Here is a 25,848-nt window from a genome sequence, read left to right as displayed (position 1 = left end):
ATGCTGGTAAGAATGTGGAGTAAATTCTTATACACTGTGGGAATGTAAGTTAGTACAACCTTTATGGAAAACCTCTATGGAGGTTTCTCAAAAACTAAAAAAAAATCTAGCATGTGATTCAGCAATCCCACTACTATACTATTTGTCCAAAGGAAAGGAAATTTGTATGTCAAAGGAATATCTGCACCCATGTTTAATATAGCACTATTCACAATAGCCAAGATAGGGAACCAATGTAACTGTCTATCAACATACAAACTGATAAAGAGCATGTGGTATAGATGTACAGAAACACTATTTGGCCATAAAAAAGAATGGAATCATATCCTGTGTGGCAACACAGATGAGCCTGGAGAACCTTAAGTCAGGAACAAAAAGACAAATATTGCATTCATATGTGGGAGCTAAGAAAAAAATTGAGTGAAGGAAAGTATAGAGTAGAATTGTGGTCATTAGAGACTGGAATGCATGGGAGAGAGGAGGATAGGGAGAGGTTGGTTAAGATACAAAATTACACTGGGTGTGGTGGCTCACACCTGTAATCCCAGCACTTTGGGAGGCTGAGGCAGGCGGATCACGAGGTCAGGAGTTTGAGACCAGCCTGACCAACATGGTGAAACCCTGTCTCTGCTAAAAATACAAAAATTAGCTGGGCATGGTGGCACACACCTGTAACCCCAGCTACTTAGGAGGCCGAGGCAGAACTGCTTGAACTCGGGAGGCGGAGATTGCAAGGAGCGAGATTGCGCCACGGCACTCCAGCCTAGGTGACACAGCGAGACTCTGTCTCAAAAAAAAAAAAGATACAAAATACTGCTAGATAGGATAGGAGGAATGAGTTCTGGTGCTTTGCAATTCTGTAGGGTGAATATGGTTAACTACAATTTATTACATACTATAGTGTCAAAAAGCTAGAAGACAGAAAGGTTAGTACTGTGTAAGGTTCCCCATACAACGGAAAATAAGGCTTTAAAACACAGCCTTAATCCTCCAAGAGCTTACATTACCATTAGGTTGGAGAGAGAGGGGAACACTCACTGCACAAACACTAAACAAAAAACACTATAAACACACATATGCTAATCTATAAAATGAAGCTGATCACCCCTGACACATATACCTCAGATGTGTTACAAGGATCCAAAGAGATGTACATACATCTTAAGCAAAGTTCTCTTGGATTTATCTACATATTTATTGTGGACTTATTATTTATTGTAGATTTATCCACATATTTATTCTCTTGGATTTATCCACATATTTATTGCTAGGAACCTTTCTAGGAATTTAGGATACATTAATGAGAACACAAAGGTTCTGTTCTTGGTTTACAATTCAACAAGGCAAGGGGATATTGGTAATCAACACTATCCCCTATACATAAGAAGTCTAGGACTTGTAGCCCCAGCTACTGGGAGGCTGAGGTGGGAGGATCACTTGAGTACAGGAGGTTGAGGCTGCAGTGAGCCATGATCCTGTCACTGAACTCCAACCTGGGCAACAGAATGAGACTCGGTCTCAAAATAAATAAATAAATAAAACATTTTAAAAAGGCTGTGCTAGAAGATGTTAAGTGCTACAGAGAAAACAAGGCACAGGCCAAGGTCAGGTGTGCTGAGAATGGTGGTGGGGAGGGCAGAGCAGGTCAGCAGGAAAAAGGGCCCTGTTAGTACTGGTTTGGAAGGAGGTGAAGGCAGGAGCTATATGACTACCAGGGGAAGACAGCTGCAGGCATAGCAAGGTCAAAAGCCCTAACGTACCCAGGGACTGACAGGGAGGCCCGAGTGGCTTGAGCAAGAGAGTGATCAGTGAGTAGGGGAAGGCAGCAGGAGAAGCTAGAGAAGACTTTACAGGCCACAAAAGAGTAAGGCTTTGGGGAGGAAGAGGAGGAGAAAAAAAAATAAAAATAAAAAAGATTTTTTAAAAAAAGGTTCTGGCTTTTCTTATTCTAGAGGATGGGGTAGCCATGAAAGGGCCCTGGGTGCAGGGTGACAGGCCTGTCTATGTTACTGGCTGCCAGGCTGAGAATAGACGAGACATAACAAAAGCTCAATTATCTAGCCTTATATTCAGGAAAACAACAACAACAAAGGCTCAGACCTGGGCAATAGCACCAGCAGCAATGGCATGTGGCTGGACTCTCAAAAGCATCTGTGAAGGACTGCAACAGACTGGACAATATGTCTACAGACACAAGCCAAAGTAAGTTCAAGTTTTCCGGGTTCAATCAGTTGCTCCCATCTTAGATAGGGAGGTCTGTGGGTAGAGCAAGACTTGAGGGGATTGTAAGCAAATTGGCACTGACAGACTGGCCCAAGACCCCTACCTACCCTTGGATATGCTAAGCAGGCACATGAGCTGAAAGGGGTTTGGAGAGCTAAGAAAGGCAATCCTTCACCATGTACAGGAGAGACTACTGTCAGCAATTTCCCTAAAGATACATGCTCTACAACCTCCACCTGATACCACAGTGTACTCAAAACAAACACAGAATCAACTTGCATTTTCTCCATAATGCAAAGAAATGATGGTGCAGGTAGACCTGGAAAACCCAAGAGATCAACCTGAAAACTATCATAAACAATGAGAGAATTCAGTAAGCTGGGGACATATAAAGTTAAAATAAATAACTGCCTTCCTATTATACAAATGGGTTAGAAATATGGAAGGAGACAGCTCCGATTTATAGTAGCAACAAGAAAAATAATATATGTTATAAATGTGCAACACCTATATGAGAAGAATTTTAAAATATATATATATTTTTTTTTTTGAGACAGAGTCTTGCTCTGTAGCCCGGGCTGGAGTGCAGTGGCCGGATCTCAGCTCACTGCAAGCTCCGCCTCCCGGGTTTGCGCCATTCTCCTGCCTCAGCCTCCTGAGTAGCTGGGACTACAGGCGCCCGCCACCTCGCCCGGCTAGTTTTTTTTTGTATTTTTAGTAGAGACGGGGTTTCACCGTGTTAGCCAGGATGGTCTCGATCTCCTGACCTCGTGATCCACCCGTCTCGGCCTCCCAAAGTGCTGGGATTACAGGCTTGAGCCACCGCGCCCGGCCGAGAAGAATTTTAAAATATTGAATCTGAGTAAGACTTGAAGAACTGAAAAGGGCTGGGCACGGTGGCTTATGCCAATAATCCCAGGACTTTGGGAGGCCAAGGTGAGAGTATCACTTGAAGTCAGGAGTTCCAAGCCAGAAGTTCAAGACCAGCCTGAGCAACACAGTGAAACCCCAACTCCACAGAAAATTTAAAAATTAACTGGGTCTGGCAGCATGTGCCTTAATTTCCAGTTATTCAGGAGGCTGAGGTGGATCGCTTGAGCCCAGGAGTTTGAGGCTGCAGTACACTGCAGCCTGGGTAAGAGAGCAAGAAGATCCTGTCTCAAAAAAAAAAAAAAAAAAAAAAATTAAAATTAAAATTTTTTTAATTTAAAAAAAATCTATTTCTGGGCCGGGCGCGGTGGCTCAAGCCTGTAATCCCAGCACTTTGGGAGGCCGAGGCGGGCGGATCACAAGGTCAGGAGATCGAGACCACGGTGAAACCCCGTCTCTACTAAAAAATACAAAAAATTAGCCGGGCGCGGTGGCGGGCGCCTGTAGTCCCAGCTACTCAGGAGGCTGAGGCAGGAGAATGGCGGGAACCCGGGAGGCGGAGCTTGCAGTGAGCCGAGATCGCGCCACTGCACTCCAGCCTGGGCAACAGCGTGAGACTCCGTCTCAAAAAAAAAAAAAAAAAAAAAAAAAAAATCTATTTCTGGATTTTCAGAGAGGAAAGAGTGAAAAAAAAACAAAACAGGCTGGGTGTGGTGGCTCATGCCTGTAATCCCAGGCCTTGGGAGGCCGAGGCAGGCAAATCACCTGAAGTTAGGAGTTCAAGACCAGCCTGGCCAATGTGCTGAAACCCCATTTCTACTAAAAGTACGAAAATTAGCCAGGCCTGGTGGCACACGCCTGTAATCCTAGCTACTTGGGAGTCTGAGGCAGGAGAATCGCTTGAACCCGGGAGGTGGAGGTTGCAGTGAGCCAAGACTACACCACTGCACTCCAGCCTAGCAACAGAGTGAGACTCCATCTCAAAAACTATATATATTTATATAAATATATTTATATATAATATATAAACAAATGTAACTATATATTATATTAACTATATATTATATATAATACACTATATAGTGTAGTTATATATAATATGTAAATATATATAATTTATATATTTATAATTATATATTATATATAATTATATATATTTATATTATATAAAATATATATTATATATTAAATATATATCATAAATATAATTATATATAATATATATAAATATATTATATAAACAAATATATAAATATATTGTTTATATATTATATATAATATAAATATATTTAACATATTACATATTATAATTAATATATTATATATTTATATAAATATGTTTATAATATATGCCTTATAATATAAACATAAATATTTATATTTACATATATAAAATGAAAAAATTTTTAAAGGTGTATTCTGTCTTGGACAGAAAGCCTTAATTTTTTATTTTTATTTTTTTAGAGATGAGATCTCACTGTGTTGCTCAGGCCAATCTCAAATCCTAGGATCATGTGATCCATCTTACTCAGCCCCCCAAAATGCCAGGATTATAAGCATGAGCTACCATGCCTGGCCTTTAATATAATTTTAAAAGTCAATTGTCTCTAAATTAACCTATAAGTAAATTGAGGTTCAAAACCAGTTGATTCTGTGAAAAAATATTTATGAAATAACAATCAGGAAAATTTTGAAAAAGAACAGTGAAGGACAAAACTTCCCAGATAATAGAACATAATAATTAAATAGTCTAAAATAATTTAAGGTTGTTCATGAATATACAGAGAAATCAGTAAAAGGACATCCCAGAAATAGGCCCAAATGCAGTCAAAAATTTCATCACTGATCTAGGTGGCTTTGAGTATCTGGAACTTATTCAATCATAAAAACCTGGAAAAAAAATTAAGGTAGGTCCCTACCACTTCATTCACCCAAATGAATACCAACTGGATCTAAGATTAAGTTTTTAATGCCCTAAAAGAAAGTATTGGAGACTTAAAAAAAGTCACAATGGGCTAAGTGTGGTGGTTCACACCTATAATCTCAGCACTTTGGGAGGCTCTGATGGGAGGATCGCTGGAGCCCAGGATTTCAAGAACAGCCTGGGCAATATAACTAGACCCTGTCTCTACAAAAAAGTTTCTTAAAATCCGCAATAACCAGGTGTGGTGGCATGCGCCTGTAGTCTCAGCTACTCAGGAGGCTGACGCAGGAGGAATACTTGAGCGCAGCAGATTGAGGCTGCAGCGAGTCATGTTGGTGCCATTGCACTCCAGCCTGGGGAACTGAGCAAAACTCTCTCTCAAAAAGAAAGAAAGAAAAAAAAAAAGTCAGCTGGGCGCAGTGGCTCATGCCTGTAATTCCAGCACTTTGGGGAGGCCAAGGCAGGCGGATCACTTGAGGTCAGGCGCTCGAGACCAACCCGGGCAACATGGTGAAACCCCATCTCTACTAAAAATACAAAAATTAGCCAGGTGTGGTGGTGCGCACCTGTAATCCCAGCTACTCAGGAGGCTGACACAGGAGAATCACTTGAACCCGGGAGGCGGAGGTTGCAGTGAGCCGAGATCGCACCACTGCACTCCAGCCTGGGAGACAGAGCGAGACCCTGCCTCAAAAAAAAAAAAAAAAAAAAAGAAAAAGAAAAGAAGAAAGTCACAATTCAGCGAATTTAAAACAGAACAACCACATCTGACCTACAGTGAGAAGGATGCTCCTAGCATACAGGTAGGTCTCTCTTTATTTTAAAGACAGGGAGACAGTGTCTCATTGTGTTGCCCAGGCTTGAGTGCAGTGGTGTGATTATGGCTCACTGCTGCCTCAAATTCCTGGGCTCAAGACATCTTCTGCCTCAGCCTCCCAAAGTGCTGGGATTACAGGCATAAGCCACTGCCCCCGGCATTGAATCCTTTAAAGGAAGAGCTCCTTCTAAGTTATTCCATTTTCAGGCATTTTTTGTTAAGCCATAATTGAAGGTATTGTCTACTCTGTCAACACAGCTTCTAACTCATGTGGGCCATGTGAGCCCATCCTTCCATCCTTACTTCAGCTTTATCAAAGGGTTCTGGAAGATACCGCATGTGCTCTGTGATCACAACAAAAACTACAGAATCCAACACTTTTGTTTGTGCCTCAGCAACCAAATTTAAACCAACTATAATCATCCTGAATTGGGTCATTTTGCATTTTATCTTAAACTGCTTAGCCAGGCCTAGGAGCCCTCCTCTCTATAATAGAAATAACAGTACTTATTGAATAGGTTGCTGTGAAGATTAAATAACTTAATATATGTAACAGCATTTAGAATAGGCCCTGACAACACACTTGTTGGAGGTGGGCAGGATCTAAATTTAAAAGAACATTCCCTAGGACTGGAAAGTCCCTGCCACTCGTGGTTCTGGGTGAGAGGCCCTGCCCTGAGCTGAGGTGGGTCCTTCAGTCCATCCCCACGGAGAGGTCAATGGCATGGCTGTTGCATCCCATGAAGTCCTGGTGTACTCTGCCACCCATGGGCAGGTGAGTGAAGTTTCGAGAGCTGTCCTAAAGAACCAGGGACACTTCTGGCCTTTTCTACCCCTGCTAGTTCTCCCATACATCCAGTGTAGGGAACATTCTGAGTGGCTGCTGGCTTTTTGGGCAGTCCCACATCCGTGAGCAGAGAGCCAATACAAAGTCTCAGTCCTGCTGGCAAAGCTAGGTCCCTTCTGTAGAAGTCTCAGCAGCTACTGAGCAAGATAAGGGTCCTGCTGGACTTCTCCCAAGAGCAAAGATACATCTTGTTTGAGTTCTTTAATGCTTCCTCTTCAAAGTGTGGTTTACGGGGCTCCCTTTCCCCTTCCCCCAGTGTGGCCAGAGGACCCATCTTTCACCCAGTGTAGAAGGCCTGTGAATTCTGGGGCTGTGGCCTGGCCCATTCAGACCAGGCCGGGCCTCCAATGGGAAAGCTGAGCCCTTTCCTTCCCACAAAATGACAGTGGTGGGAGAGAACCTTCCTGGACAGCAAAGACAAAAGGTTAAAAGTAAAGTCAGGTAGTTTTGACAGCCAATGGATGTTAATGGGGGTGCTTTCAGCTACCAAGGTAGATGAGTCCTTGAGAATTCCCAGGGGCCGAGATGTTCCTGAGAGGAGCAGCCAGGAGGATGGATGAGGTCTCCAGCTGAATGTGTAAAGGAACAGTGGGCTGGGGAAAGGACCTGAGGAGGTCACAGGGGAGGAGACAGGAGTGGGGGAGAGGAAAGAAGAGTGGAGGGGAGGAACGGAGAAGGAAAAGAGAAGGGTGGAGGGGAAGAAGGAGGCGGGGAAGGGAAGAGGGAGGAGAGGATGGTGGAGAGGGAGGAGGAAGGGGGAAGAAGAAAGGCAGGAAAAGGCCAAGGTGTGTGTGCCCTCCCTCCTCAGGTAAGGACTCAGTCCACAGAGGAACAACTGGCCTTGGGTTTGTCATCCAGTAATGGCTTCTCCTCTACCCCAATTAGTTACACATTCCTGGGTTTCAATCAGTCACCTCATCTACTACCATGAGTCCCACCTCTATACAGCCAAGCATTCTCCATACCGCCACTCAGAACCCACAGGTCCTTCCACCCATTCTCTGCCCGAGCTCCTGCCTTCTACGGCAGGTCTAACTCCATTTCTCCTGGCCAGACAGGGACTATATTTCCTAAAACAAAAAGCTGAGGAGTGAGAGTTTACTTATGGAGATCAACTGTTACTCACTTGCTGTTACCCACTGGATCAAAGAAAAGAACTGAATCTTTCTAAGGGAATACAGGGGTCAGGCATGAAGTTTCTGTCTTTAAAGACCGCGTAAGTGAAGATGCCATTAGCATCCTATTTCTTGACTCAATTATTCCATCAGACAGGCAAAACTTTTCATGTATGATGTCATCATGTGTTGGGAGGTACAGAGAATCCTCAAAATCTGGTGGTGGCAGGGAAGGTGGTACAATCATTTAAGAGGATCATTTGGCAGCAACAAGTTACAACAGGCAGGAAGAACAAAAAACAAAAGCAGGCCCTCCGCTCATGCAGTCCAAGTCTTTGCATGTACTCTATATGTCCAGAGTGAGACACAGATTATCTTAGAGAAAACCAGGAACATCCTTAACTGAATAATGTAACCATGCCATGGAATATTATATGTCTGTCAAAATGTAGGTAGACTGGGCACTGTGTAATGTGCTTGCAATTCCAGCAATTTGGGAGGCCGAGACAGGAGGACGGCTTGAGCCCAGGAGTTCAAGATCAACACAGGCAACATAATGAGACACCCATCGCTATTTAAAAAGAGAGAGAGAGAGAGAGAGAGAAAATGTAAATAAAAACAAAAAACAAATGTATGTGGATCTGTCCCTTGTTCAGGCATGGAAAGAATTTCAAGGCATATTGTTGGGCAAATAAAGCAAGCTGCAGAACAGTATGATAGCATTTACGTAAAAACAGAGCAAGGAACAAACTTAGTATGCAAATGCAAAGGAAAACATCTGTCAGGGTACCCCCCCAAACTCAGATGGGAGGGAGGAGGGACGCTAGTTGTTTCTGTAAAGCTGTCTCTCTGATAAGAATAAGTGACTATTTAAAATCTTTTTAAGATTTTAAGATTGGTGGTCTATGTAAAGCCGATTACACTTGATCTTTATTTTTTGTTTTTCAAATTATCCATCAATAACAATCTGAAAAATAGAGACTTTGCATAGGCAACCCGGATTAAAGAAACTTGAGGAGCTGTATCTACTGTAGTTGGAAATGAAAATCTGGAAATTCAGGATGAATAGTTGTAACATTGTTAAGGATAAAAGCCCCTTTGAAAATCTGTTGAAAGCTACAGACCTTGCTCCCAGGAAAACTACACACCACTCCCAATGCTGCATACAATTTCAGAGAACAAACGGACCCCCAGAAGCCCATCCATGAATCATGGAGCCTAGGTTAAGAACCTCTGATTCAGACAACAGTTAAAGCCACTAAAACAGATGTGACTATGCAGAGAACATGTGTTAGGACTAGCAGAGATTGATCATAGAGCCCAAGGAAACCCCAACAGTGAAAGAGCAGGCAGAGTAGCTGACAGACGAGGAAGATCTGGGCAGTTGTGAGATAGCGAAGCAAGGGGCAAAGACAAGAGATGAGCTGTTGAGTGAGGCCTGTTCAAGAGAGGGGAGATGGTAGCATGAGCTGCTCCACGTCTTCTGCCCTCTCTGCCATCTCTATACTGCTGTCATGTAGATTCTCTGAGAGCTCCACCAATGCAAATAGTGTCATTTACCTTCAGCGAGTGGTGGGCAGTGAATATACAAATGGGACCAGGTCCCATCGTCTGGTCCCAGTCTCATCCTCTGGACTTGTCTCCACTTAGCTCCAAACACACTGGGCCATGGGGCATTTCTCAAATACATCTTTTCCTTTGATGCCATCATTATTGCCATTTCTTTTATTTAGCACAATGCCTGGCATATTCATAAGGTCCTCAAAAACGGTCAGAGTTTCTTCTTTCCTTCCCAACTCATGGAGACTGTCACTTAATAAAAACATCAATTTGGAGACTCCTCTATGACTACCCCAGTCCGGATCACCACTCCCTTCCCATCCCTGCCCTTTATCTGTGGACTTGCTCCCTAAGACACCTAGTGCAGTAGCTTTAATGTTTGCTAGCTGTCTGAGACAGCCCTGAGGGTCTCAGGAAGCACTGTCTTCCTAGCTAGACTCTGATCTACCAGGGAAGCCTGTAGAAGTGGACACTTAGGAGCTATGTCTGCCAATGTACATAATATGTGCATAGATTCCCCACAAAATGAAATAAAGCACCAGTCATGAGTCACTTAACAACAGGGATACATTCTGAGAAATACATCTTTGGCAATTGGGTCCTTGTGTGAGCATCATAGGATAAACTTACACAAACCTACATGGTAAGGTGTACTACGCACCTAGGCTATATGGTACAGCTTGTTGTTCTTAAGCTACAAACCTGTACTGCATGTTACAGTACGAATACTGTAGGCAACTAACACAATGATAAGTATTTGTGCACAGGACCACTGTCATATAATGTGGTCCTCCGTTGTCATTATGTGGTGCATGACTTGTATACTAAAGGTTTTGAGACCTCAGCTTTTGCAATGGATACCCCTCAGAAAATTATAGATTACAGACTGCGGACTCATGGGGGTCACACAAATAATCAGAACCGCAAATATCAAATGTCACCAACCACAGGGACACAGTTTAAGCCCTACTGACTCTCACAGAAACACCAGTGCAGCATTATGTCCACCTCTGACCCATGTCTACAAAGCAGTGTACTTGGACACCAAATGCACCACTTTTTGAAAAAAAAAAAAGCTTCGTTCAGGACAGCCCCACACAGGTTCAGCCACCCTCAACATTGCGTCCAGGAGGCTCTGCCCCACCCTTTCCTGACAAGTGGGAAAGGAATGCTGCAGGACCTTGAACCCCTAGGTAAATCAGCCTGGCCTTCCCAGGGATGGTTCCCTGCTTACTCTATTTATGAGCTGAAAGTGCTGGGTAGTCAGCTGGCAACGAAAAGGCCTGGTCCTGGAAATGACCACTGCCCCAAAGCCTAGAAAGACAGCAGGAGTTGTTCAAATTCAGCTTGCTTCATTCAGGCACACTGTACTGAGCCAAATCACCCCAGGGCATGGCTCAGGCCTCATCTGGAGGAGGCATGATATCCATGATCCCGGTCCCATAGCACCGTCCCCTCTCCACCCCCACCACCGAACACACACCTGTAAAGCTCTTTGGGAACTGTTCTGAATGGCTATCACAGCCACTAGATCCAAGACCCTCTGAATGATGAATAACAGTCAAAGAATTCTAACAACTAAAGCGATGACCTTGAGCCTAATTTCTTTCTCTGTAAAATGAAAGTGTCGGACTGCCGTTCCCAGATTTCAGCACTAGTAAAATTATCAAAACAAAAAAATAATGAATTACTGAGGTTTTAGTTCGCCAAGTGAGAATTTTTTCTCAAAAATTACAAACTATATGTGTCACCATCATTTCCTAAAAGGAATAACATTTAAATCAAAAAAGTTGAAAAGAGGTAATGTCAGAATAAGCGCAGCCATCCCAAGGCAGGCCGGTAGGCAACGGCCCCGACCAAGGAGATCCCGGAGCGGCTCTCCGGCTGTCAGCAAAGGGTCTGCATCTGCCCGGAACCTGACATTCTGGGTACGTCTCAACGACGCGGCAAACAAGCGTCCACTCCCAACGCGAGCAAGTTTAAAACCCAGGAACACAGACACCAGGCACCGGAGTGAAGCATTTCCAGGCCTCCGCGGGTTGCCCCGGGCCGCGGCGAGGACCCGCACCCCGGTTCCCCAGTCGCTCGCCAGGCCCTCGCTCCCGCCGCGCCCCGGGCACCTCCGAGCCTCGCGCCCTCCCCGGATCCCCTAGGCCCGCGTACCCGGACCCCCGCACCCAGGGGGGCCGCTGTCCTACGCCGGCGCCCCCGCCCGCCCCCCACGTCGGCCCGGCCGCGTCCGCCCAAGGTCGGCGCGAGCGGGCCGTGGGCCTGGTGGGCCTGCGGGCGGGGACGCCCCTGGCCGGGTCCGGGCCGCGTCCCAGACCGGAGCCCGCAGGCCAGAGCCGCTCCGGGTCCCGCTCCCGTTCCTGCCGGCAGCCGCGGGGACGCGGGGCCTGCGAGGCGGCACTCACCCGGGCGACGCCATGAGCGCAGCGAGGTCTCCGCTCCCGCCTCCTCCGCTTCCTCCGCGCGGCCGCGGCTCGGCGCCGGGGAGGGGCCTGGCCCGCCGGCCGCCCGCCCGCTCCGGGACGCGCTCCAGGGATGGAGGTGGGGTGAGGTGGGCCCGGGGTCCTCTCGGAGCAGCCCGGGGGCGGCCGGGGCGGGGCGGCCAGGTCCGTCCGCAGCCCGGAGCCCGCCCAACGCCCACCTGCCCAGGTGCCCGGAGGCCGGAACTCGCCGGGCGGTGCCTGCGGTGCCAAAGCTGCAGGATAACCTGCCCCCGGGCCACGAACCAGCCCCAGGGCCTTAATGAAGTTCACACCTCTCTGTAATTGGAGTTTAATTTCTGTAAGAAAAGCCTTTTCTTTAGCCCTGGAGCGTAAAGCGTTATTATTAAGCAAAACAATAACTTTCCTACTTCTTACTTGGTGTGTTGGACGTTGTTGTCAAATGTGTATAAAGTGGCATTGTGAGGCTCTAGGCAATGCGAAGCACTTTTATTATTCTTTATAGTGTGTTATTAAGTAAAAATTATCAATCTGCAGTTCCTCCAGTGAGGTTTCACAGCTACTCTTACAAGTTATGGGTCCTTAGGCAGGTAGATTTTTCAGCTTCAGTTCTTGTCTCTGCAAAATGAGTTTCCAAAAATGATCTAAGTGAAAATGCTTAATAAAAAGCTCTGGACAATGTAAACCATTGTTGATAGCATTTTTAGTGTTATATTAAATATCACTGGCCAAACGCAGTGGCTCACTCCTGTAATCCCACCACCGTAGGAGGCCGAGGCAAGAGGATCGATTGAGCCCAGGAGTTGGAGATCAGCCTGGGCAACATGTTGAGACGACCCCCTGCCCCCCCGCCCCTGTTTCATTTTTAAAATTAAAATTAAAATATCATTAACAACCACTATTTAAAAATGTTTACTACTATTAAGAACACAAGACAGCAAAGCAGTGATGAAAACCTTAGCTCTGAAGCCAGAATACCTGTGTTGGAATCTGGGCTCCACCAATTACCAGCCCCAGGAGCCCCTGCAAGATAGAACCTTTCCAGGGCCACAGTTCCTTATTTGAAAATTAGGCTACAAATAAGTCCCTTCCTCTCTGTGAAGATTAAATGAGTTAACATTTGTAACTATTTTTAAATGTTAGTAAACATTGCGTGATGCATGGTCTCTTTTCCTCCTGGGAATCCAGTCAATGTTTCAGAGCCTCCTTGTCCTCTTCAGAAAAGAAATTCGTAACTGCTGCCTTGAGTTCAGAAGATAATTAATGCTCTGTAAATGGGAGCCGATAAGTAAAGCCATGGGAACTCGTGACACCCAAAATAAGGACAAATCCAGGAGGACCAGGGTTAGGAAGAGTTTGAGGAGTGGGAAATCCTAAATCCTAAATGCCTGATTCAAGGGAGTAATGAAATGAAGGAGATCAGACTAAAAGAACTTGTTTGTTTGTATGTTTGTTTGGAGACAGGGTCTTGCCCTGCCGCCCAGGCCAGAGTGCAATGGCAAGATCTTGGCTCACCGCAACCTCCACTTCCCAGGTTCAAGCAATTATCCTGCCTTAGCCTCCCAGTAGCTGGGACTACAGGTGTCCACTACCACACCTGGCTAATTCTTCTATTTTTAGTAGAGATGGGGTTTCCCCATGTTGGCCAGGCTGGTCTCAAACTCCCAACCTCAGGTGATCCGCCTGCCTCAGTCTCCCAAAGTGCTGGGGTTATAGGCATGAGCCACCACGCCTGGCCTAAAATAAGCATTCTTTTAAAAATAAGCAGTACATGTTTACTGACATAAAATCTGGTTCAGAAACTGATAACCCCAAAATATGGCACTTTAACGTGCTGAACTGAAGAAGCCTCAAGGTCTTTCTGACCTCCCTCCCCACTGGTTTCTCCCAAAACACAAGATGTCTTTATCTGCCTAAAGTCCAGACACTCCAAGGAGAACAACTGTTTTTCTTGCCCTTCCTATAAGACCAAGAATGTAACCACACCTGAAAAGACCCTTTCACAGGATAGCGTACAAGTTAATCTCTGTGCCCTGATCCATCCTTCTCCCTAGTAATCCTTTATTGCCCCTCAAAAGAATTCCTCTTTCTCCCCTCCTGTAAGTTGTTTTGCCAAGATGGGCTACAAGATTCTGAACCCTGTTGAGTGGTGGGAAATCATTCTGTAATTCTCCCTGTGTACACATTCATAAAATTTGCATGCCTTTTCTTCAAATAATCTGCCTTTTGTGAGTTGATTTTTCAGGAAACCTTCAGAGGGCAAGGGGAAACTTTCCCATGGCCTGTATACTTAACATGAATTTTAGCGTCCCACTATATAGTTAGACCATCATGTTTAACCAACCCCTACTGCTGGACATAAATATTGCTACCAGTATTTCATTATTATAAGGAATGTGAGTAATAAATATCCTTATAGCCAAAACATCCCATAAACACCAATGATTATTTCCTTATGCCAAATTTTGAAGAGTTGAATTTCTAGATCAATAGGATATCAGTATTTTAAGGCTCTTCTGATACATATATACTCTGTGTATGTGTATGTGTATACCTACACACATACACATACACACTAATATACATATACTTAAATACATTCTATACATACACACATATGTATACATATACCTGCACACATATATGCAGATACACAAATATACACATACACAACATATACACACATATATACAGATTGCCTTCCCAGCAAAATCACCAACACTGATAGTCCTAGTTTTCCACAACACTGTATAACTTTTACAATTTTTCAAAATCATTGCCAATTTCATAGGTTAAAAACCAGTATTTTAGGCCAGGTACGGTGGCTCATGCCTGTAATCCCAGCACTTTGGGAAGCCAAGGCAGTTGGATCACTTGAGGTCAGAAGTTTGAGACAGCCTGGCTAACATGGTAAAACCCCATCTCTACTAAAAATACAAAAATTAGCTGGGTGTGGTGGTGTGCGCCTGTAGTCCCAGTTACTCAGGAGGCTGAGGCAGCAGAATCGCTTGAACCCGGGAGGCAGAGGTTGTGGTGAGCCAAGATCACGCCATTGCACTGCAGCCTGGGCAACAAGAGCCAAACTCCATCTCAAAAAAATAAAAGACACCCTGTTACAAGAGACATATAAGGAAATTGTAGACTCGGCATTGTGGCTCACACCTATAATCCCAGCACTTTGGGAGGCCAAGGCGGAAAGATCACTTGAGGCCAGGAGTTCAAGACCAGCCTGGGCAACATAGTGAGAACTAGTCTATTTATTTGTTTGTTTATTTATCTATTTATTTATGAGACACAGTCGCACTCTGTTGCCCAGGCTGCAGTGCAGTGATGCAATCATGGCCCACTGCTGCCTCAACTTCCCAGCTCAAAGTGATTCTCCCATCTCAAACTCCCAAGTAGCTGGGACTACAGGCATGTGCCACCATGTCTGGCCTTTTTTTTTTTTTGTACAGACAAGGTTTCCCCATGTTGTCCAGGCTGGTCTCAAACTTCTGGACTGAAGCAATAACCTGCCTCAGCCTCCCACAGTGCTGGTATTACAGATGTGAGCCACCATGCCTGGTCCCATCTTTTTATTAAAAATTTACACTAAAATATTTTTTCGAAAAGTCCTGACATGGTGGCTCACACCTTTAATCCCAGCACTTTTAGAGGCTGAGATGGGAGGATTACTTGAACCCAGGAGTTTGAGATCAGCCTGAGCAACATAGTAAGACCTTGTCTTTACAAAAAATAAACACAATTAGCTAGGCGTGGTAGTACATACCTGTAGTCCCAGCTACTCAGGAGGCTGAGGCAGGAGGATCTCTTGAGCCTGGGAGGCTGAAGCCACAGTGAGCCAATATTTCACCACTGCACTCCAGCCTGGGTGACACAGCAAGACTCTTTCTCATAAAAATAAATAAATAAAAAGGACATTACATATTGATAAGAGTCAATTCACTAAGAAGACATAACAATGATAAACATGTATGCACCAAACAAAAGATCCTCAAAATATATGAAGCTAACATTGACAGAATTAAAGAGAAAAAATACAGATTTCTACAATAATAGTTGGAAACTTCAATACCCCACTTTCAACAACAGTACAATCAGACAGAAGAACCATAAGGAAATAGACAGCCTGAACAGCACTATAAATAAACTGGACAAGCCAGGTGCAGTAGCTCACACCTGTAATCCCAGCACTTTGGGAAGCCAAGGCAGGTAGATCACTTGAGGTCAGGAGTTCAAGACCAGTATGGCCAACATGGTAAAACCTCATCTCTACTAAAAATACAAATATTAGCTGGGTGTGGTGGCACATGCCTGTAATCCCAGCTACTTGGGAAGCTGAGCAGGAGAACTGTGTGAACCCAGGAGGTGGAGGTTGCAGAGAGCTGAGATCATGCCACTGATTCCAGCCTGCGCCACAGAGACTTCATCTCAAATAAATAAATAAATAGGGCCAGGCGCGGTGGCTCACGCCTGTAATCCCAACACTTTGGGAGGCTGAGGAAGGCGGATCACCTGAGGTCAGGAGTTCGAGTCTCCTCTCTGAGTTCATCTCACTTGTGTTAGAGGCATTTGAACCACAGCAACTCCATCTTAAATAGACTCTGAGTAAAATAAGGCTGAGACCTACTGGGCTGCATCCCCAGATGGTTTTGTTCCTCAGATTTGGTAATTTCCATTGTCCTATCTTTAAGTTCACAGATTCTTTTGTCTCTTCAAATTTGCTTTGAATCCCTCCAGTGCATTTTTTATTTGTTATTATACTCTTCAGCTCCAGAATTATTTTTCGGTTTCTTTGTAGGTTTTCTGTCTCTTTACTGATACTACTGATAGAGCCAGGAGACAGCCATATGCTACACAGGTCGTGGTGCATAGGGTACTTGCCTAAACATGCCCACGGTGAAAAATTCTGTCCCTTAACACATGTGCAGTAAGGGAAATCAATGTGGAGTGGCTAACGGCCCGCATGCACACTGGAAGAATGGGGATGGAGCCACCAGGAATTCATGCCTTATGCGGGGAGATGAGCCTGGTCTCTTCAGCTCCTGTGTGTTGACCTGGTATTCAATCTGTGAGGTGGGAGCCTATTGGCAGGACCCTCTCTTTTTTGCTGAGAGCTTTCTTTTAATAAATTCTGCTCTCCTCACCTTTCAATGTGTCTGTGTGCCTAATTTTTCCTAGTTGTGATACAAGAACCCAGACTTTAGCAGAGCTAAGGAGCAAAAAATCCTGCATCATTTTGGTGGCCCACATAGGGACATGAGGAGGGCTGAGTAAAATGCACACCAAAAAATCTGTTTCCTTTTCCTTTCTGAGCCTTCTTGTCCTCGGGCTTCTTCTGAGGATAAAGGAAACTGCACCCCCTCACCCCATCGCTCTCAGGGATTGGGCATGTCAGCCTTGGTCCAACTCAGCCTTTTCTATGGCACTTTCCTTCTTTTTGCAGGACTGTAATGGCACTTATCTTTTACAACCTCAATGGCTACAGATGCATGCGTGAGAAGGATGGGCAAGTGGTGGCTCCCTGCCCCTCCCAGCTGGGGCTGGGGATCCTGGCCCAAGGGTCCCATGCAGCTGTCTGTCCAGTGTTCCACGCCACATACCATGGAGTCTTCCCCTCCTCTGGCTGAGAGGTCCAGCTCAGTCCAAACCCCAGGGTAGAAACAGCAATTAAAAGCCATTGCACCCAGCCGAGAAACTTTTAATTGCAGTACTTTGGGAGGCTGAGGCAGGCAGATCACCTGAGGTCAGGAGTTTGAGACTAGCCTGGCCAACATGGTGAAACCCCATCTCTACTAAAAATACAAAAATTAGCCGGGCATGGTGGCATCCACCTGTAATCTCAGCTACTCAGAAGGCTGAGGCAGGAGAATCACTTGAACCTGGGAGGCAGAGGTTGGAGTGAGCTGAGATTGTGCCACTGCACTCCAGCCTGGGCAACAAGAGCGAAACTCCATCTCAAAAAAAAAGTTTCCTGTTGGAGAAGCTCATTTGCATAAGAATAAGAGGTTTGTTCCCCGCGCATCTTTTTCTTTTCTCCATCCTGTCAGTAGTTAACACAGCCCTGCATTTACGCTGTTTTTCTTTTCCTTTTCTCCACCAGGCCAGGAGTACAATGGTGCAAAAGTAGTTGCAGTTTTTGCTATTACTTAGAATGGCGAGGACTGTGATTGCTTTTGTACCAACCTGATAACACAGCCCTGCAAGTAGAGGGGGCTTCTCTATGCTAGAGGCTTTTTTCCTTTTAGAAGATGTTTTACTCGGCTAGGATCCCAACTCCCAAGACACCCTTTTCTTTTCCTTGTTGGAGAAGGACTCAATTCCACAGCTTGACCTTAGCATTCAGCTTATGATAAGGAGTCTGTGCAACATCCTGAGGAAGTTATTTTGACCCAAACTCAATTCCAAGCTTTGGGTCGAAGCCCTAGGAAAGAAAACTGGATCTGAGGGATCCAGAGTCAGATGACAACAGAAGTTAAAAGGCACAGTGCAGGTGAGCATGACTAATTTCTGCCGATTAAACTAAGCCTCATTTCATGGATAAAGGTTATGCTAGTATTCAAGGCATCAATGAGGTATAGGGAATGCAAAGACTATTGACAGCAGAGGAGATAGGGCATATAGGGGTAAGATAAGATAATCCCACTCTCTACCCCACTCCCACTTAACATGGGTGAAAGCCACTTTGACACCCATGGGAGGCATCCTGTCATGGTTGCCAGGACTCAGGGATATAAGGACAAAAGAAAGAGGGATGCCTCGCTTTCTCTCCCTCACGTACCCTGGGTATTTGCTAGGAAGAGAAAGGAACCAGGGATGCCTTGCTCCCCTCTTTCTAGATGAGTAGCCATACATCTTTCAAATGCATCTTGAGTCCTGGGGCTCCTTTAAATAAATGCCTTCTTATTCCTTTCTCCTCCTCTGTCCTCTCTTTACAGGTGGGCGATTGTGTTCCCATGCTGCAGGATGATCTCCTGGGATGTATCCTCCAAACTGGGAGAAGTTAATTTCCTAAACCTTAACTGGTTGGCTTGGAATTGAGCTTAGCAGGGAGGGAACCCAGAAGCCTGACATGTCAGCAAAAGGGTAGGAGTTTTTTTGTTTTTTTGTTTTTAAACCAGTCAGGATTTTGACCTCTCTCTCCCTGTACAAACTAGAAAGGGAATAAGGATCACTGTTTATATTATCTGTAAAGTTTTAATTAATAAAAAAGGATTTGTGAGGTTGGCCTTAAGCTGTAGCCAATCTGGTGTGCTCTGCATGTCTCTCTGTATAGTTCTGTCAGAAAGAGGGGTACCTTGGGATGGGATGTGGGTCTAGGACTCCGTAGGCCTGTTGTTGAAGCAAGCCCAGCAAGCTGGCCAGTGGCAAACTTTGCTGCAGGCCTCCATCTGGTTTTACGTCCTTGGAAGTGTGACCTGTAACCACATGGCAGTGCTTTGTTTTAGCTTCTGCCATTTTACAGTGGTGGCCCGGGTTCAATCCTGGCTTAGGGAATGAGTCCTTTCTGGTTTGATATCTTTGTGTCCTTTATCATTTGTTGATTCTCTTCCCCTTCATGAACCACCTTAAATTTTCCTTTCTCTGAACACCTGGGAGGTTATCTTTGGTAATGTTCAAAAGCCAGAAATATTGGCTGTTTGGCATGGCTAATGTTGTTGGGTAATAAAGGATTTAAAAGAATTTTCTTGACCAGGTGTGGTGGCTCATGCCTATATTCCAGCAACATAGTGAGACCCTGTCTCTACAAAAAATAAAAAATTGACTGGGCATGGTGGCATGTAGTCCCAGCTACCCAGGAAGCTGAGGAGGGAAGATTGGTTGAATCCAGGAGGTTGAGGCTGCAGTGAGCCATGATTGTGCCCTGTACTCCAGCCTGGGTGACAGAGCAAGACCGTCTCAAACAACAAAACAAAACAAAACAAAAACAGAGCTGGGTGCAGTGGCTCACGCCTGTAATCCCAGCACTTTGGGAGGCTGAGGCAAGTGGATCATTTGAGGTCAGGAGTTCTAGACCATCCTGGGCAACATGGCGAAACCCTGTCTCTACTAAAACTACAAAAAATAGTTGGGCATGGTGGTAGGTGCTTGTAATCCCAGCTACTCAGGACGTTGACGCAGGAGAATCACTTGAACCCAAAAAGTAGAGGTTTCGGTGAGTGGCGATCACACCACTGCACTCCAGCCTGGGCAATAGAGCTCAAAAAAAAAAAAAGGGTTGTTTTTTTTTTTTTGAGATGGAGTCTTGCTCTCTTGCCCAGGCTACAGTGCAGTGGCACGATCTTGGCTTACTGCAACCTCCGCCTCCCGGGTTCAAGTGATTTCCAGCTAATTTCTGTATTTTTAGTAGAGATGGGGTTTCACCATGTTGGCCAGGCTGGTCTTGAACTCCTGACCTCAAGTGATCTGCCCACTTCGGCCTCCCGAAGTGCTAGGATTACAGGCATAAGCCACCGCACCCAGACCCCAAAATAGGATTTTCTTAAAGAGAGTTCGGCTTAACTAAAAGTGGATATCTGGGGGGCTGGCATGCAGTGGCATTGCGGGTGGGAGCGGCTGCAACGCCGGCACCTGAGGAGTGATGCCGAGGGAAATCATCACCCTACAGTTGGGCCAGTGCGGCAATCAGATTGGGTTCAAGTTCTGGAAACAGCTGTGCACTGAGCATGGTATCAGCCCCGAGGGTACTGTAGAGGAGTTCGCCATCAAGGGCACTGACCACAAGGACATCTTTTTCTAACAGGCAGAAGATGAGCACTATATCCCCTGGGCCGTGCTGCTGGACCTGGAGCCCCGGGTGATCCACTCCATCCTCAACTCCCCCTATCCCAAGCTCTACAACCCAGAGAACATCTACCTGTTGGAGCATGGAGGAGGAGCTGGCAACAACTGAGCCAGCAGATTCTCCCAGAGAGAGAAGCTCCATGAGGACATTTTTAACATCATAGACTGAGAGGCAGATGGTAGTGACAATCTAGATGGCTGTGTGCTGTGTCAGTCCACTGCTCGGGGGACAGGCTCTGACTTCGGCTCCTACCTCTTAGAATGGCTGAATGATAGGTATCCTAAGAAGCTGGTGCAGACATACTCAGTGTTTCTCAACCAGGACGAGATAAGCGACGTGGTGATCCAGCTTTATAATTCACTCCTCACACTCAAGAGGCTGATGCAGAATGCAGACTGTGTGGTGGTGCTGCACAACACAGCCCTGAACCAGATTGCCATAGACCCTCTGAATATCCAGAACCCATCCTTCTCTCAGACCAACCAGCTGGTGTCCACCATCATGTCAGCCAGCACCTTCACCCTGCACTACCCCGGCTACATGAACAATGACCTCATCAGCCTCATCGCCTCACTCATTCCCACACCATGGCTCCACTTTCTCATGACCGGCTACACCCTGCTAACTATGGACCAGTCGGTGGCCAGTGTGAGGAAGATCACGGTCCTGGATGTCATGACGTAGCTGCTGCAGCCCAAGAATGTGATGGTGTCCACAGGCCGAGACCGCCACACCAACCACTCCTACATCACCATCCTCAACACGATCCAGGGAGACGTGAACCCCACCCAGGTCCACAAGAACCTGCAGAGGATCCGGAAACGGAAGTTGGCCAACTTTATCCTGTGGGGCCCCACCAGCATCCAGATGGCCCTGTCGAGGAAGTCTCCTTACCTGCCCTTGGCCCACCGGGTCAGTGGGCTCATGATGGCCAACCACACCAGCATCTCCTCACTCTTCGAGAGAACCTGTCACCAATATGACAAGCTGCGGAAGAGGGAGGCCTTCCTGGAGCCGTTTCGCAAGGAGGACATGTTCAAGGACAACTTTGATGAGATGGACACATCCAGGGAGATTGTGCAGCAGCTCATGGATGAGTACCACATGGCCACACGGCCAGATTACATCTCCTGGGGCACCCAGGAGCAGTGAGTCCCCCAGGATAGGGACCCTCATCTGCCTTACTGTTTGGCCAAGGCCCTGCCTGACTGCCCACTCCCTTCGAGCACAGATCAGGGACCTCACACATCTCTTTCTCATATACATGCATTCTCTGTTGGCCTGCGAACACATTACTTCTCTTACAAGACTGTTTATCTTTAATAAAGCACTGGATATAAATTTTTTTTTTTAAAGTGGATATCTGGGGCGAGTGCAGTGACTCACACCGGCAATCCCAGCACTTTGGGAGGCTGAAGTGGGCAGATCACCTGAGGTCATGAGTTCAAGACTAGCCTGGCCAACATGGTGAAACCCTGTCTCTTCTAAAAATACAAGAAAAATTAGCTGGGTGTGGTGGCACTTGCCTGTAGTCCTAGCTACTCAGGAGGCTGAGGCAGGTGAATCGTTTGAACCTGGGAGGCGGAGGTTGCAGTGAGCCAAGATCGCACCATTGTACTCCAGCCTGGGCAACAGAGCGAGACTGTTTCAAAAACAACAAAAAAAGTGAATATTTTTTAAACCTTTATGTTTTTCTCTTCTTTGGTCTTGTTTTTCTGGAAAAAGATTTTTTTTCCCAGTTGACTGAATTCCTTTTCTCCGCTTTGTCTTGCTACCCTTAATGCACACATGAGGTGCCCTAAAATAATTTCTGATAGCCTGGGACTCCTTGAGAAGAACAGAAAAGGTGCCATGCATGCCATTTTGGGAGAAACCTCTGTTTTTCTCATAAAAACCCAGCAATTAAAAGCGGATAGGTCCCCCTCAAAATCTGTTTTTGTCTTCTATCTATCCCTGTTTATTGGGCCCTGGAAACTGCATGCTTTTCTAGCCCTGCTCTTAAAGGGCCCCACTCGAGGCCAATAGTCCAATTAGGAGATTGGTGAACAGAAAATCTTGTAACTACTGGATCTGCTTCTGTTTGTCTATACATGTGTTGTGTGTGATGTCTATAAAAAAAGAGAGCTCTAGGCCAGGCACGGTGGCTCACGTCTGTAATCCTAGCACTTTGGGAGGCCGAGGCAGGCGGATCACAAGGTCAGGAGATCGAGACCATCCTGGCTAATACAGTGAAACCCACCTCTACTAAATATACAAAAAATTAGCCAGGCATGGTGGCAGGTGCCTGTAATCCCAGCTACTTGGGAGGCTGAGACAGGAGAATGGTGTGGACCCAGGAGATGGAGCTTGCAGTGAGCCGTGATTGCGCCACTGCACTCCAGCCTGGGCGACAAGAGCGAGACTCCGTCTCAAAAAAACAAAAAAACAAAAAAACAAAAAAACCAAAAAAAAAAAAAAAAGAGAGATCTAATTAATTGGCCTAAAGGAAAATAAGTGCTTCGATCAAATATTTTTGAAGGGAAAATAAAAGCTGTAATGCCTTTTAGTTCGTGTGACTTTAATCCTTGAGAAATAAAAACAGTCTTAAAGATTACTGGTAAAATGCAAATGTTGTTGTTAAAATGGAGACAGGTGGTCTAAATTATACGGGACAGATATTAGGTTTGCTAAATGTTTTACAGTTATAAACTGCTTCTTTTGACTTTGAGAACTGTTCAACTTGCCTACTTTACAACTTGGCAAGGCCCAGGACTTTGGTAAGGGACTTAGTAAGGCTCTTAATCTTAGCAAATAACCATTAATCATATAATCTCAGTAAAATGTTCTAAGAGGAATGGACATGGAAATTTTTGTCTAGGGCTAAAGGATTATTTTCAATTAGATAAGATACAGCTAAAGGTTTAAAACAAGTTATGGAAGGTTTCTTGCAAAAGAAATTCTGTGTGTGAACACTAAATTCAAAAGGGTATTATCTGTTTTTCTGTAAATAATTCAGCATTGAAATAAAAGCACAACAAGGTTTTCTTTTTCTTTTTCTTTTTTTTTTTTTTTGAGATGGAGTCTCACTCTGTCGCCCAGGTTGGAATGCAGTGGCACGATCTCGGTTCACTGCAACCTCCACCTCCCAGGTTCAAGCTATTCTCCTGCCTTAGCTTCCCAAGTAGCTGGGATTACAGGTGCAGGCTACCATGCCCAGCTAATTTCCATTTTTGTTTGTTTGTTTGTTTGTTTGTGTTTTGAGAGGTGGTCTCACTCTCTCACCCAGGCTGGAGTGCAATGGCGCGATCTCGGCTCCCTGCAACCTCCACCTCCTGGGTTCAAGAGATTCTGCCTCAGCCTCCCAAATACTTGGGATTACAGGGATGCACCATCACTTGGATAATTTTTGTATTTTTAGTAGAGACAGGGTTTCACCATGTTGGCCAGGCTGGTCTTGAACTCCTGACCTCAGGTGCTCCACCTGCCTTGGCCTCCCAAAGTACTGGGATTACAGGCGTGAGCCACCATACTTGGCATCACTTAACTTTCTGAGGAACTGCTAAACTGTTTTCCAAAAATGACTACCATTTTATAGTCCACCAGAATGTATGAGGGTTCCAACTTCTCCACATCTTTGTCAACACTTGTCGTCTGTCCCTTTAATTACAGCCATCCTAGAGGGTGTGAAGTGGTATCTCATTATGGCTTTGATTTATACTTCCCTTATGTCTAATGATTATTATTTTCTTGAGACAGGGTCTTGCTCTGTTTCCCAGGCTGGAATGCTGTAGCGTGAATGGGGCTCACAGCAACCTCAACCTCCTAGGCCCAAGCAATCATAGCTGGGACTACAGGCATGCGCCACTGTGCTCTACTAATTCTTACAATGTTTTTAAGTATCTGCTTTTGGTGAAGAAAAAAAAAATTTTCTTGTAGAGATGGGGTCTTGCCATGTTGCCCAAGCTGGTCCTGAACTCCTGGGTCAGGTGATCCTCCCACCACAGATAGTCACCCAAACTGCTGGGATTATAGATGTAAACCAACACACCAGGCCTCTTTTTTTTTTTTTTTTTAAGAAGGAGTCTTGCTCTGTTGCCCAGGTCACTGAAGTGCAGTGGCACAATCTCGGCTCATTGCAACCTCTGTCTCCCAGGTTCAAGCGATTCTTCTGCTTCAGCCTCCCAAGTAGCTGAGATTACAGGCATGCACCACCATGCCTAGCTGATTTTTGTATTTTTAGTAGAGATGGGGTTTCACCATATTGGCCAGGTTGGTCTCAAACTCCTGACCTCATGATCCGCCTTCCTCAGCCTCCCAAAGTGCTGGGATTACAGGCGTGAGCCACTGTGCCCAGCCTTTTTTTTGTTTGTTTTTAAAGAGACAGGGTCTTGCTCTGTCTCCTGGGCTGACGTACAGTGGCTCAATCATAGCTCCCTGCAGCCTCAAATTCCTGGAATCAAGCAATAATCACACCTCAACCTCCTGAGTAGCTGGGCCCTCAGATGCACACCACCACATTTGGCTAACTTTTAAATTTTTCTGTAGTCAGCGGTTCGCTATGTTGCCCAATCTGGTCTCAAACTCCTGGCCTCAAACAATCCTCCAACCTCAGCTTCCCAAAGTGTTGAGATTACAGGCCTCAGCCACCACACCCAGCCTGATTTTTTAAAATGTGCTTATTGCCCAGTTGAGTATCTTCTTTGAAGAAATTTCTATTCACATCTTTTGCCCAGTTTTTAATTGGGTTATTAGTCTTTTTTATTGAGTTCTAAATATTCTTAATATATTCTGGATCTTAGACTGTAGTGAGATATTATTATTTCAAACATTGTCTCACATTCTGTGTGCTGTCTTTTTGGTTTCTAGTTGGTGTTGTTTGACAAAAGTTTTAAACTTTCATGTAGTCAAAATTATCCATTTAAAAATCTTCTGTGTATTATTCTTTTTTTTTTTTTCTTGAGACACAGTCTCACCATTGCCCAGGTTGAAGTGCAGTGGTGCAATCTCAGCTCACTGCAACCTCTGCCTCCTGGGTTTAAACAATTCTTGTGCCTGAGCCTCCCAAGTAGCTGGGACTACAGGTACATGCCACCACACCTGGCTAAATTTTGTATTTTTTGTAGAGATGGGGTCTCACCATGTTGGCCAGGCTAAGCTTGAACTCCTGGCCTCAAGCAATTCACCCGCCTCGACCTCCCAAAGTGCTGTGATTACAGGCATAAGCCACTGCACCTGACCAATTGTGTATTATTCTTGCAACATTTCTGTACATCTAAAA

General features: G+C 45.4%; 1 protein-coding gene and 1 pseudogene across 22 annotated transcripts in view; one reads left to right on the top strand and one right to left on the bottom strand.

Annotated features, from left to right (window-relative positions):
* URGCP (upregulator of cell proliferation) overlaps positions 1-25,848 on the bottom strand; it is a 48,079-nt gene that overhangs the window by 19,697 nt on the left and 2,534 nt on the right. For 6 of the 22 annotated variants that reach the window (XM_065542050.2, XM_074035150.1, XM_074035147.1 and 3 more), the window contains exon 2: positions 15,576-15,697. The exons of 4 other annotated variants lie outside the window; for them this stretch is intronic. Coding sequence is in view for 4 of the 18 variants with exons in the window: in XM_065542046.1 (XP_065398118.1) it covers positions 11,771-11,784 (14 nt within the window). In the remaining 14 variants the exon portion in view is untranslated. Of the gene's footprint in view, positions 1-11,770; positions 11,835-15,575; positions 15,698-25,848 lie in introns of those variants that run through there. 12 more of the 22 variants (XM_065542049.2, XM_074035149.1, XM_065542052.2 and 9 more) reach the window with 2 other exon arrangements.
* On the top strand, positions 20,387-21,757 carry LOC102133122 (tubulin gamma-1 chain pseudogene; annotated as a pseudogene).

This window comes from Macaca fascicularis, chromosome 3 (genome assembly GCF_037993035.2).
Source record: "Macaca fascicularis isolate 582-1 chromosome 3, T2T-MFA8v1.1".
In the NCBI taxonomy this organism is placed as follows: Eukaryota; Metazoa; Chordata; class Mammalia; order Primates; family Cercopithecidae; genus Macaca; species Macaca fascicularis.
This window is presented reverse-complemented; position numbering and strand designations above follow the sequence as displayed.